Raw genomic sequence first — 12,850 nt, 5'->3', positions numbered from 1 at the left:
ACCGACGTGGCTGCACTAATACGCCCACATCTCATGCGCTCACACACAGTGTCTGTGTAAATCTGGCTCCTGCGTCTCGTTTGTGTCTCGGCCTGATTAAAAAAAAAAAAAAAGAAGAGGAAGCACGCGCACACACACGGAGAGGGATATTCCGCAGTCCTGTCGGACACGATTTCCTCCTCCCGTGATGTTCCAGCTGCTCGCACAAAATCTGCAACGAAAACAGCAAAATAGTGCAGCAATTTACGCATCTGAGCAGGCGAAATGCTTGAATCTGTAGGAATAGGAAAGTGTGTTTGAGACTAAACTAGCTCACACAAGTCATATGGTCAATAAGTTGTTTTGCTGACACGTGTGGTTACGCAGAGATTTACAGGATCCGGAGAATCAAGGCGATATTTCTGAAGGTGACAAGTCTGCAGGCTCATACTACCTCAGTGACGTAGGAGGAGTTATCGACCGGAAGTACGACCTAATAAGGCTCGAACGGGACGAGATTCCTCCGGCTTGCGCGTTGCCATGCGCGACCACGAGGACTCCGGCCTTCAGTTTTTTGTGCGGCACTCACGCGCACACCGGGGAAGCCATGGATCCCCAGCTGAAAGAGGGGTGTTTCTGTAAATTCACCTTCCATATATTGTAGAATTGTATATTGTATATTGTACTGTGCATTGAATATTTCAGATTTTGAGAAAAGCTTACATCGTTTGAGGCTTCTAACATTCATGTATTTATGTTTTAAAAAACACTTTGAATATATTTTACTATCCTTTTATCCCTTTTTATTTCCACCATTCACTATTTTTGGACTATTTGCACTCCATGCATACATTCCGATGAGTATGTTTACATATATATAATGTTTCGTCAATCTATATTGAAGCACATTAAGTTGCATTTTATTGTCTGAGAGGCGGCACATTAATGAGATTGACGGGTAGTTCAAGCTTTCTGTGTGATGTACCTACGTTGGGATGACTGTCGTTATCCTTTCTCGCAGGATATACATTTTCAGACAAATAGTTCCACATTGATACTGTTATTACAGTAGCTGCTATGCTACCATTGCTACTATTACTACTACCACTAATAATAATAATAATAATAATAATAACCCTCATCATCATGAAATTAAATAATGATTGATATTTGGACAGTGCTTTCGTCCGTTCATTTGCTTGGTTATTTATTGATGTTCTTGTCTTGAAACGGCTCTTTCACACAGATTGCCCTTCTCTTCAGGATACCTCCCCATGAGTCATCCTGATGTGTTTCAGCACCACGGACAGCGCCACTTCTCCAGCTCCTTCCCTTCAGCCCCGCCCATCTCCCAAAACAATCTGCACCCATTCAGCGCGCGCCTCTCGGTCTTATTGATAAAATGTGCGCGTTGGGGGGGGGGGTCTGATGTGCTGGCAGTCGTTATTTACCAGAAACGAGAGAGTCCGAGTGAACCGCAGTGGGAGGGGCGATGGAGATGCCGCATTTTTCTGAATGAAATTACTCCAGATACGCCCCCTCCTCCCGCTCAGACCCGCGCCCTAAACGCCGGCTCCTGATTGGTGGAGCGGCTCAGTCACTGGCGTCACACCAGCTCTCTTGTGGAAGAGTCCGCGCGCTGGAGCATTCATTGTGCTTTCTATAAGCGGCTGCAGAGGAACAGGAGACGCAAAGAGCCAGTCCATGTGAGAGCTTTGGCTCGACTTTGATGAAGACAGGAGTGAAGACGCACGAGGACCGTGCTTATTTCAACTGGTGCCAATCCTGAGAGGAACAGAATCAGCCATCACCTCCATCGTCACTCCATCCGGATCTCACAGGGGGAGACAAGAAATCTCTTCACGCTCGCAAAAGGACGGATTTGTGTTCATCAGGTGAGATGAAGGAATTTAGTCGCTAAGATGTTAAAACTGTAGTTTTGGGTCATGCGCGCATGGTCATGTGTGCGTGCATGTGTCGGGGACCTCCTCTGTGGTGCAGTGAACCCGCAACTGTGTTACACAACAGGGTCCCTCCGCATCAAGAGGTGGGATATACCTCCTCACTCGGGGATTGGACACGAGGAGGGTGAAAGACTTGCCGGAGCCGCGAATGCGCTCCTTGTATGAGCAAAACAAACGCGGGGAGCCGAGCATGAAATTACACGGTGGTTGACGGTGCGAGCTTTCAGGACATTTTGACATGTACTGAGAGAACGTGCTGATAACGAACCATTTCTCCGCCGTTAAATATGCAACCGTGCATGGTAACACGATGCACATTCAGTCTGAACACAATGTCGGGTCATTTTGGTTGAATCCCACGTTTCAGACTCAAGATGAGCTCATAGATTCCAGACACGACGTAAATTATTCTGGTCATGTCTTGATGTTTTGGAGGGGGAGAGCTTTGAAGCATTATCAGCATGGAATCAGGAATGCATTGCAAATTCCACCATTTATACTCGCATGAAGTTTCAGCAATGCATTAATGTAACTCTACTTTCACTCTTGCATATCGACTGAACAGCAATTTGCGCAACTTCCCGAAAGCCTATAAAGGCCGTGACGTCACTGAAACATCAGAAGTCAGCAAGAGGGCTGTGGAAATGTAATTATTGAATAAAATATGAGCCTTTATATCAAAAGGGTCGATGGCTGCGTGTTTTGATACCATAAAGAATGGGAGCAAACAAAAATAAGACTTATAACGTTCTCTCAGAAAGCCTGTAGCTTTTACATACATAAAATAGATTTACAGAGTTTTAACATCACCACATCGGGTCTGCTCTGCAAGATACCACATCCCACATCCCGAGGCTTAAACCTCAGCTTCTGGTAAACCAACAGCTGTTTAATGGACTGATGGAGATGCACTAATGAGTCATCACAGCTAACGTCCTCTTTTTCTCCACCCCTCTCTTAGGCAGCGTTTGGGCGACTATCAACCGACAATGATCCTGAACGCCTCAGACCTGGCCTGGGATGAATCCTCAGGAGAAGACCCAACCTTCCCAGTGGACCAGCTGGGCAATACACCTCAGTATGAGGTCCCGCCCCTCACCACGTGGGGTGTGGCCCTCTGCGTTTCAGGTACCCTCATTGCTGGGGAGAACGCCATCGTTGTCACAACCATCCTGGCCACGCCGTCCCTTCGTGCGCCCGTCTTCTTGCTGCTGGCGAGCCTCGGACTGGCCGACCTTTTGGCCGGTGTGGCACTGATACTGCACTTCCTGTTCCTGTTCTGTGTGGAGCCCAGCGATTGGTCGGAGCTGCTGACGTCGGGACTGCTGGTGACGTCCCTGACCGCCTCGCTCTGTAGCCTCATGGGCGTTGCACTGGACAGGTATCTGTCGCTGAGTCACGCCCTCACCTACGGCTCAAGTCAATCACGCCAGAGAGCCGCCATCCTCCTGCTGCTGGTCTGGTTGGGCGCGTGCATTATTGGGGCTGGACCCGCAATGGGATGGCACTGCCTTGAGGAGCCAACGTCCTGTTCTGTAGCACGACCTCTGACCCGGACTTATCTGTCACTGCTGTGCGGCGGCTTCCTCATAGTCGTCGTCGTAACCCTTCAATTGTACGCCGGAATTTGCAGAGTAGCGCGGCGCCACGCCCACGCCATCGCCACACAGAGGCACTTCCTCCCCTCCAATCAGTCGTATGCAAGCAAGCACGGCAGCGGGAGAGGATTCTCTCGGTTGGTCCTCGTCCTCAGCGTGTTTGTGGGCTGCTGGATGCCCTTCTCCCTGTGGGGGCTGCTGGGAGACGCCTCCAGCCCCCCTCTCTACACCTATGCCACGTTGGTGCCGGCAGCAGGCAGCTCCCTGCTCAACCCCATCCTCTACAGTCTGAGAAATAAAGACATTCGCAAGGTGCTGCTCCACGCCTGCTGCCCGCACAGATTCTCGCACAGCGCGCACACACACTACCCCGTCGACGTGTAGGACTGCCAAAGCCTCGACGGACTCGAACCGACTCACAATCTATGCCAGACATATCTCCACACGTGTGCCAAGATACACACATAGCTGCACTGACTATCATCCAGAACATTAAGTCTCCCGACAGATACACACTCCCACACACAAATACATACACAAGCAGCACTTTTTTCTTACGACGAAGTTCCTTCTGCAAATCAGAATGTACCGAACAGTCTTTGCCGGCATCCACCCTGGGAGGAAAGAATAAACGTACTGTTCTGTGTGTACTTCGTGCCTCATCCGCAGTCAATTGTAGCTCAACAGGATCCGCAGAAAACAGTATCAGCGGGACACGGTATCCACGGTGTTGCATCCTAAATCATTATTAAAAAAAAAAAAAAAAAAAAAAAGTGGAATTCATGAGTCGCAGCACTTTATGAAATGAGGAAAGGATGGGTTTAAATCAAAGCCAATCACAGTGGACTGACATGTGATCCAAAGCCCAATTGTATTTACTTGAATATCTAGAAAACACAATGTTCTAGATCGCTGGCGTTAAAAGTTTGCACACGCTGTTAAAGGCACTTTGAAAGGTACTGAATATATGTTGTTGCACAACCTTTTTGAAATGAATGAATATTTTATACTGATGAATAATAAATGATTTTTTTTTCTACTGGGTGATGTAGCACTCTTCTCTTCACTGCTGCTTTTAGCCTGTTTGTCTCTCCCTCTCTCTTTAACTACATAAGATACAGACAGCTGCTGCCATTTCTCCTGTATTGTAAATTATTTGGTGGCAAGAGAAAAGAAAAAAAAAATCTTATGTGATTGAAGCTCGTCTGCAACCACTTGTAAAATCCACAAAGCGGATCGCGGTATGAGGACGCAGTGATTACGCAAGAGGTTTTTCTCTCCTACTCATTTTCTGAACTTTTCTCCAGGCGATCCATTTTCACACTCCCGACACGGTCGGCACCAGGCACAGCGCGAAGGTGTCCTCCACTGACAAAAAGACGATGAGTCATGGAAGAGGCATGAGGGATCAAGGCAAACGTTCTCAAAACTTGCCATGCGAGGCACGGCGGTGAACACCACACTGAGTCATTCCCACAGATCTGCAAACAACAACTATAATTCACTTGTCTTTATTGAAATCACTACAATCATTTGGAGATTTAAAGCAGGACACGCAGAACTTTGGCCAAAGCATGATGTGTGATTGTACTTCCAACACGGGTAGAATTATAAAAAAAAAAAAAAAAAAAAACCCACAGAGACAAAAGGCACTTGAAAACATGTATTCCACACTGAACATCAGTCAATTCTACAAGTGACTCATCGATGGCAACTAGTAAATATTTTTTTTTTGGGGGGGGGGGGAGCTGATCTGAGATCAGTGCGGCGGACCAAATAAATGCACAATGAGACAATATATAAGAAGGCACTTGTATCAGGCAGCAGGATAAGACAAAAGGCAGCCTGATTTTATCCAGAGCACAGTGACTGAAGCAAAAGACGATCCCAAGAAAAGCCCCAAAAACATATGATTGTAGGAGGAAAAACATATTAGTACTAAATGCATGATATGAATGAATCGTAGTTCTGTTAAAATTTCTGCGTGTGTTAACATGGCGAGCCGATCAAACATCACTAGTGTCCGACACGTGTCAATACCTCTTCCTTATCACGTCAAATACTCAATTCATAAGTTTATGAGCGACAACCACAAGTCAATTGTTCCCTTGGCAGGTGCAGACACACGCGAAAAGGAATTTAATATGATCAACACTGTGATTTAACAGGATTCATAATAACTGCTTTATCTTTAGTAAATATATTCTGAGACGTGATGTAAACTTTACATCTAAATAACATGAGCAAGACGGCATCAAAGTAAAAAGCCTGTGTCTTTCCACTGAACTTGTGCAACTGTTGCAAACAGGCAGGGTTGCCTCTGTGTGTGTGTGTGTGTGTGTTTAGAACTTCTCCTCTTATTATCGGTTACCGTAACGTACAACAGCAAATTAAAACTCAGCTTTCCGCCTGCAGCAGGGGACAGCAGATTCTCGCGGACATAGAAGTATAAGTGGCGTGTTTATGCACCCGCTCAACAAAAAGAGACCCGCGTCACATCACATGGCGCTACACAACAAGCGATGCGTCATCCAGCGGACGCAACGTCAGACTGGGACACACGCAGGCACGCTCGCACTCTTTGGCCTGTATCCAACGTCTGACATGAATCATTTTCAAATGAAAAGTATGGGGGTCACGGAATGTGATTTGGAATTGGTTTACGAGAATACAAAACCGACGTACAAAGACGTACAGATCGCTGCTTCGGCTTTAAGAACGTTAACCTGAATGGAAAACGGAGGAGGCGGACGTCGTTTAGGGCTGAGGAAAGACACGACGGCGCGGAAGAGTGAGGGGCCGCGATCACTCGGACCACTCGTCGTCGTCGAACTCGGAGGAGTCGTCCTCGCTGTCGCTGCACTCCACGGCGATACGGCGCGAGAGGATGGCGGCCACGTCGTTGCCAAAGTGATCCCGCTTCTCCTGCTCCCGCTGGGCCTCCACCTTCCGCAGGTTGAAACCTAAAGCAGAGTCGGTTCAAACGGTCAGAATGAAACATTGACACAGTCTTTTACTTTATCATTTATACCGTCAGCACCCCGTAAAAAAAAAATCTATATAGTAAGAAGGTTTTTTTTTTAATACAAAAGTGCACTTATTAATACTTAGTTAAATCAAATAGTAATGAGTCAGCAAGATTTCACCGCCTTTGGTTTTCACATTATTGTGTCTTTTATATTTCAATAATCATTGACTAAAGCAAATGTTGGGAATAACTACACAACTTCTGATGATTTTTCGTGAGCCTGGTTTCCCCTTCATTACGTGCTTTGCGTCAACATTTCATCGGCTTTGACTGGCCAATTTTTTTTTTTGCAGCTTTTTGTGGAAACGGTTGTGGCGACTCATTAACCAAACTCCTAGCACACTACTTTCCGTACATTTTGACGTGCTTTGTGTGTATTCGCTTCCATTTTCACCCAAACCCCAACAGGTTTCTCTGGAAAAGTCTTTGTTTTTTTGCGGGAAGTTTGCTGAATCATTAACAAAAGTCAACACTATTCCAGAATTTTCTGCACGTTTTGTGTACGTGCAACAAATCTGGTAGAAGAAAGAGATGTATAATAATATATATATATATATATATATATATATATATATATATGTGTGTGTAATAAAAAGTACTGGGGCCTAGGGTGGTGTTCTTAGTGCTTCGCCTCTTGCAGCTGTAGGGTTGATCATAACATTGTTGATTATGTGTTGCTATGGGCGACACAAACATGTCAAGTAGTACTGACATTAAATATGAAATACTACAAGATCAATGAGGAAAAAAAAACATGCCTTAGTCTGAGAAATTCTAAAGGAATCCGTTGAATAACCAAGTGAAAAGCACAACAGCACGAAGTTCTTCAATTATAGTATAAGCAACTTTAAATCCTATTAAAGTAATTCAATTGACCAAATATTTTGTAACTTCAGCCACTTTACAAAACCCGTCAGCAGCCTGTTGCTTCGGTTGTGGGTGGTACTTTTGGTTCACTACATTAGTTTGACGTAACAAAGTGTCTGCAGCTAATAAAAACTCCTGCGAGGCGTGTGGGAACGACGGCACGAAACATAACAGCCGTTATGTAATGAAAACATTCAAAAGCACGTTAAAACGGTAACCGAATAGTTTTCACGAGACCATATCGTGACCAGGAGGTAAAAAAAAAAAAAAAAAAAAAAAAAAAAGAGCATTTGTGTCTTTGTATTACATGTTTCATATTTTGATGGAGGAGCAGGACGTGTGGTCGTCTCACCTTGTCTGATCGCCTGCAGCAGGTCACTGCGAGGGTCGTCTTCTGGCTCCGGCTGAGGTTTGGGAGCGGAGCCGGACGACACGGGCGGGGGTGGGGGAGCCGAGCCGTCAAAGGATGGCGGGGGAGGTCCAGGGGGAGGCGGCGGAGGAGGAGGCGGCGGCGGAGGCCCGCCGCCCGCAGGCATGGGGGGTGCGGGAGGGGCGGCGGACATGGAGGGCGGGGGAGGGGGAGCGGGTGGGGAGGGATAGGCGGAGGAGGAGGAGAGGGGAGGAGGGGAGGGCGGGTTGTCGAAGCCAGGGGGAGGCGGGGGAGCCCCGAAACCGGACGGCGGCGGCGGGGGAGGAGGGGCGGGGGGAGGGGAAAGGTTGGGGCGGGAGCTGGGTGGCGAGGAGGCCATGGGGGGAGCGGGGGGTGGGTGGTTCGGACTCAAGACGCTGACACGCTTCTGGGCCGGCGCGCCGTACTGGCCGTCGTACCTGCGGGGGACGGAGGGAAAGTGAGGAACTGAAAACCCACGAATCGCCTCGCTCAGTTTTCACCCTTTTCAAGCACAACACAACTCATGTGAGCCGAAATGGCCCAGCGTGCGCCGAACCCTGCAGGGGAAGATATTTGTGCGATGCGGCGCGCGGAGGCGGCAGCGTGTGTGGGCTTGCGCGTGTGACGCCACGTACGCCATGTCTGGAGGCGGAGGAGGCAAGAAGTCGTCGGGCAGAGGGAGCGGGGAGCCGGGGTCATAAACGTAGGAGCCGGTGCTCAGCTCCAGGCCGTCCGATTTGAAACCATCTCCGGAGCCGATACTTCCATTAAGACCCTCAGAAGAACTCCTGGAATTTGAATGGGAAATTTGCAATCAGCCTCAAAATTGTTGCATTTCCGACTGTGTTTCGTGAAAGCAGACAGGGGAGAAACAACCAAAACACAAATCGATGATTGCCACCATTTATGTTCCCAATCTAATAATCTAAACCGCTCTCACAGTCTAAAAGCTGGTCTTTGAGGTTATTTGGAGGCTGAAATGGTCCAACGTCTCGTGACAAATCTCGTTGCCATGAGGAAAAACTACAAAACTGTTCTTGTAATTTTTGAATTTGCAAATCACAGCTATTTTTTCATTAGCGTATTTAACTTATCACTGTAGATAATCCCTAATCAGGAATATAACCATCGTATTGCTTTACATCTTAAAATTCTCTCGTATTAACCTTATTAGACAAAATATATCTAAAAACACAATAGAACTGCAAGGCTGCCATCAATATGAGCCTAAATTATTCCTGTGATGCTCCCAGCTTGTTTAATACTTCTATCTACTTCAAATGTTTGCATTGTCTTTGGAATCATACAAAACTTGTTGCAAAGACGAGAACTATTCTGGCTCACGTGTTTTTACTGTGACTTTTCAGTGACTAAACGCTCGACGCCAAAACCCCCTGAGTCTTTTCTGACAGGACATACCAGCCTTATCACTGTGTACTGATTGGTCGATAAGAATGGAGGAAAAGGGCTGAACTGTATTCTCACCATTTAACCCCGTTTGTGTTTACAAGGACTGGATTCGTTTTGACGATGGATTTAACCATTTTCTAAATGATCTGGAAGTTATAGCCATGAGAAGTACACATTTCAAATCCACTACAAGAGCTATGGCGGACTTACCGTGTCGTCTCTTTTGAGATGCGTTGTGAACATACTTTTTATCGTTTACCTCCCCTTTATGCTTTAACTCACATCTGATCATTCTTTGGCACCACAAACTCTTCTCCCATCTTACGCCGTTCCCACTCCTCCTTCCTCGTCTTGATCTTCCGAGGATTGAGCGTCCTTTGGTTCACGTGGTCTTTCTTCTCCTTCTACTCAAGACACAGTTAAAAAAAAAAAAAGACTATTTTAAGTGCAGGATTCAAACGTTTCACAAAACGTGATCAGTGTCGACTAGTTATAAAATCGGTTATTCATTGGTTGTTGTTTTTTCATGCGTATGACTGCGATGCGCCGGCTCACCCTGTGCTTGCGTTTCTCCTTCATGATGTCCTTGGTGTCCTGCAGCATCTTCTCCTTCCACAGGTCAAAGAAGTAGGAGGGATCCGTGTAAAACTTCAGAGCCTCTCTCCCATCATCCCTGCAGGCAACAAATTCATGGCCATTACTACAACCCTTCTATTGTCGCGTGTACAGATAAAACCAACGACAGATCTTTAGCTCGACTTACGGTACGTCTCAATACAGAACTGAATCACAAACGCTTTCCTTCAAGCGCAAATTTAACACTTTGATAAAAAACACCTTTGGCTCAAAAGTCCAGCCTGACACAGATAAAATAATTATTCAGACACTAAATAACGGAAATGAACCAGCTCAGACTAAGACTCCGTTCATCACCGATGTCACGTTCATCTCGCCCCCTTGCCGCGTTGAATCATATTAGCGATGCATAATTTACAGCACAAACAGGGTGTCATTAATAATATGTCAAATAGGTCATCAACACTCGATATCATCGTCTCCAATTGTGACACACGTGGTCATTGTCGTCCCGTCGGCCGTTTTTATCACGTGTGGCGCGTTTCATACAATCAAGGTGTGGCTGAGCCATTTTCCGTCTAATCTGGTAGTGCAGCCATTCTTGTCGGCATGTTTTACCAGCCGAGGACAATGGGCGCCCACAGAGAGGCCCACTTCCTGATCAGGTTGGTAAGCATGTGCACCAGAGTGTGGGGGGGGGCGGGGGCTTCAATAATGCAAACTCACGACAAAAATATATCACGCGTGCGTGTCCCTGTGTGCGCACACGTGCTCACACGTGCTCCCATTATTATTATTCCTGGCATGCTGTGATGCAGTGAAAACATATGGGCCTTAGATTTGTCTGCATTGCACGCGGCGTCCTACCGGTACTGGCTGAGATAGTTGAGCGGCGGGGGCGGGTCACAGGTTGTGTAGGTGTCTTGTACAGGCATTGGCAGAGACGGCCGCGTGAAGAGCTGCTGGTCCTGAATTAAGCTGCTGCGGAAGGCTTTGCGGGTGGTGATGGCCTGCAGGGAGACTGGGGACAGACCGACATGAAGAGAGGTCACGTTTTTTTAAATATGCACCACGATCAAATAAAGACAGGATGAGAAAGTCCAGACGAGGGAGTTCGGGGTGGTAAACGGTGCACTGACCCTCCTCTTCTTTGGGGTCCAGCTGGGTGACCTTAACCTGCAGACGGTCCACTCTCTCTCCCAGTGTGTTCACCCTGATGGCGAACGCCCCGGCCTGGACAAAGAGCTCCCCAAACACGTCCTCTGCATATTTGCCTACACACAACACACACGCAAACGGTTTCTGTATGGCACTGATTAACCAAGCGGCTCATGCATGCTAAAATTTTTTACTTTTTTAATCGACGGAAATAAAATAGACATCACTCCACCCCTCGCACGTGTTTACAGCACCCACTCATTTCAGATTTCAGCAAGCACAGTGACACCCGGCTTCCCACTCACTCACTCATTCAGTCAGACACTCACTGAGGCTGCCGAGCTGGCGGATGATGTTGGCCAGGCTGATATTGGTGACACATTCCAGCTCGCTGCGAATGGTGTTGGGGATGGTCTGGCGACTCACATGCCGTGGCTCTATATTCCTCGTCACCAGAGGCATGCTGAGGTGAGGTGGTTCGGACCGCCGAACCCTGACGGGAGAGGAGGAGGAGGAGGAGGAGGAAGAGGAGAGGAGTTATTTCAAAGACATACCAGTGTCGTACAAACTGTACAAAGCTGTGATGCAGAAGACGGATGGCCAAAACCACAAACACAGTACTTAGGAGAGGTTTTTGGGTTCGGGGCCTTCACTAGTTATTCTTATGACATTTATAATTCTATGCGCAACCATCTCCTGCAGCACTTCAAACAACTTCAGGAGACTGTAAAACTGTATTTTTTTAACCCATTTATTAGAGTATTGGAGACAGTGACTACGCAAAAAGACTTCTCTTTACTTAAACAGGTCACGAGCTCATGAGAGAGCCGTGTATAATAAGAACCACCGGCACAGACAAGAGGAAAGCAGAAGCAAAACTAAAGCTTTGCTCCACTTGCCAAGCATCAACTATGTACCGTGCCTAATACGCATTGAAAACACAAGACAGAAGAGTGGCAATGACTTCTGCATCATAACAAAGTGGCGTGAATATGTGGAACTGTGATCAAACAGATGGTAGTGGATTCAAAAAATGCCAGCTCACACACACACAAGACACTGACTGCATGATCTCATGGGGAGTCAGTTACAGTGGATGACAGCTCTGGGACGTGCAGAGAAGTGCATACTCTCACTGCTGCCATGTCAGTACAGGCTGAAGGAGGTTTACTGTAAGTATAGCCTGCTGGGCCTGCTGATGCCACTTGGGTTTTCCTAATTACAAGTTTTTCATGTGAACTTGGGTCACGTCAGAGAGTGGAGGATCGTGGTATTAATGATACTCAGCGTCTCGTGCACAGCCGCTTAATGCCAACGGAACACGTCGTCACCACGAGCTTTGCAAAGTGAGCATCCCGACTGTGATATTCTTTTGTTTCCTTCGCAGTCATTTATGTAAAACAGATGCAGTTTTTGTCCCGCTCATTGTGGTGGGAAATATGTTCGACTGCAAAGTGACACACGTCTTCTTTCCTCCACTTGGAGAAAATCAGATTCGTAACATTTTACCAGCAGAAAGATTAATATATATATATATATATATTTAAAAAAAAACAACAACAACAACTTTACAAGACAGAACAGCAGTAAAAACTGGTTTACGCCCAAAACATTATCTACAGGCAACTTGGGATTCAGGCCTTGTCAGAGCAGGAAGTAACTTGTATGCGCTTCTTATTTCGAAGGAACGGCCACAACAACTCTAATGTCACATTCTACTTCATTAAAAGAACTCTGAACTATCACACTTTACTTACCGTCAAAACTGGAAACTGTATACAGGCTGATAGTTGTCCCGTCTCAAGATTTTCCAGAAACGCAGAGCGGTTCCCTACGCGGCCGAGCCGACAGATCGTCGAGGTCCCGGATTTGTGAACTT

At 46.8% G+C, this 12,850-nt stretch overlaps 2 protein-coding genes across 2 annotated transcripts; one reads left to right on the top strand and one right to left on the bottom strand.

The window, feature by feature from the left end:
• Positions 1-2,932: 2,932 nt before the first annotated feature.
• Positions 2,933-3,925, top strand: gpr3 (G protein-coupled receptor 3; the record flags this gene model as incomplete). Its single annotated transcript, XM_080515673.1, has 1 exon — positions 2,933-3,925. One exon carries the CDS (start codon positions 2,933-2,935, stop codon positions 3,923-3,925), a length of 993 nt encoding a protein of 330 aa, XP_080371799.1.
• A 1,132-nt stretch (positions 3,926-5,057) lies between these two features.
• On the bottom strand, positions 5,058-12,829 carry wasf2 (WASP family member 2). Its single transcript, XM_080516363.1, has 9 exons — positions 12,729-12,829; positions 11,301-11,464; positions 10,953-11,087; positions 10,681-10,834; positions 9,793-9,910; positions 9,520-9,641; positions 8,463-8,615; positions 7,789-8,264; positions 5,058-6,504 (listed from the first exon to the last, which is right to left on the bottom strand). Exons 2-9 carry the CDS (start codon positions 11,431-11,433, stop codon positions 6,347-6,349), a joined length of 1,449 nt encoding a protein of 482 aa, XP_080372489.1. The 5' UTR covers positions 11,434-11,464; positions 12,729-12,829; the 3' UTR covers positions 5,058-6,346.
• Positions 12,830-12,850: the final 21 nt, after the last annotated feature.

Source organism: Blennius ocellaris, assembly GCF_963422515.1.
Source record: "Blennius ocellaris genome assembly, chromosome: 20".
NCBI lineage: Eukaryota > Metazoa > Chordata > Actinopteri > Blenniiformes > Blenniidae > Blennius > Blennius ocellaris.
This window is presented reverse-complemented; position numbering and strand designations above follow the sequence as displayed.

Bases quoted from the DNA above. Each gene is read 5' to 3' on its own strand.
- wasf2 (XM_080516363.1), bottom strand. From the start codon at position 11,433: ATGCCTCTGGTGACGAGGAATATAGAGCCACGGCATGTGAGTCGCCAG. The intron at 9,911-10,680 runs GTAGGACGCCGC...TGTTGCCTGCAG, and splicing joins AACTATCTCAGCCAGTACCG to GGATGATGGGAGAGAGGCTC. The intron at 8,265-8,462 runs GTACGTGGCGTC...CGTCCCCCGCAG, and splicing joins CCTCCGCCTCCAGACATGGC to GTACGACGGCCAGTACGGCG.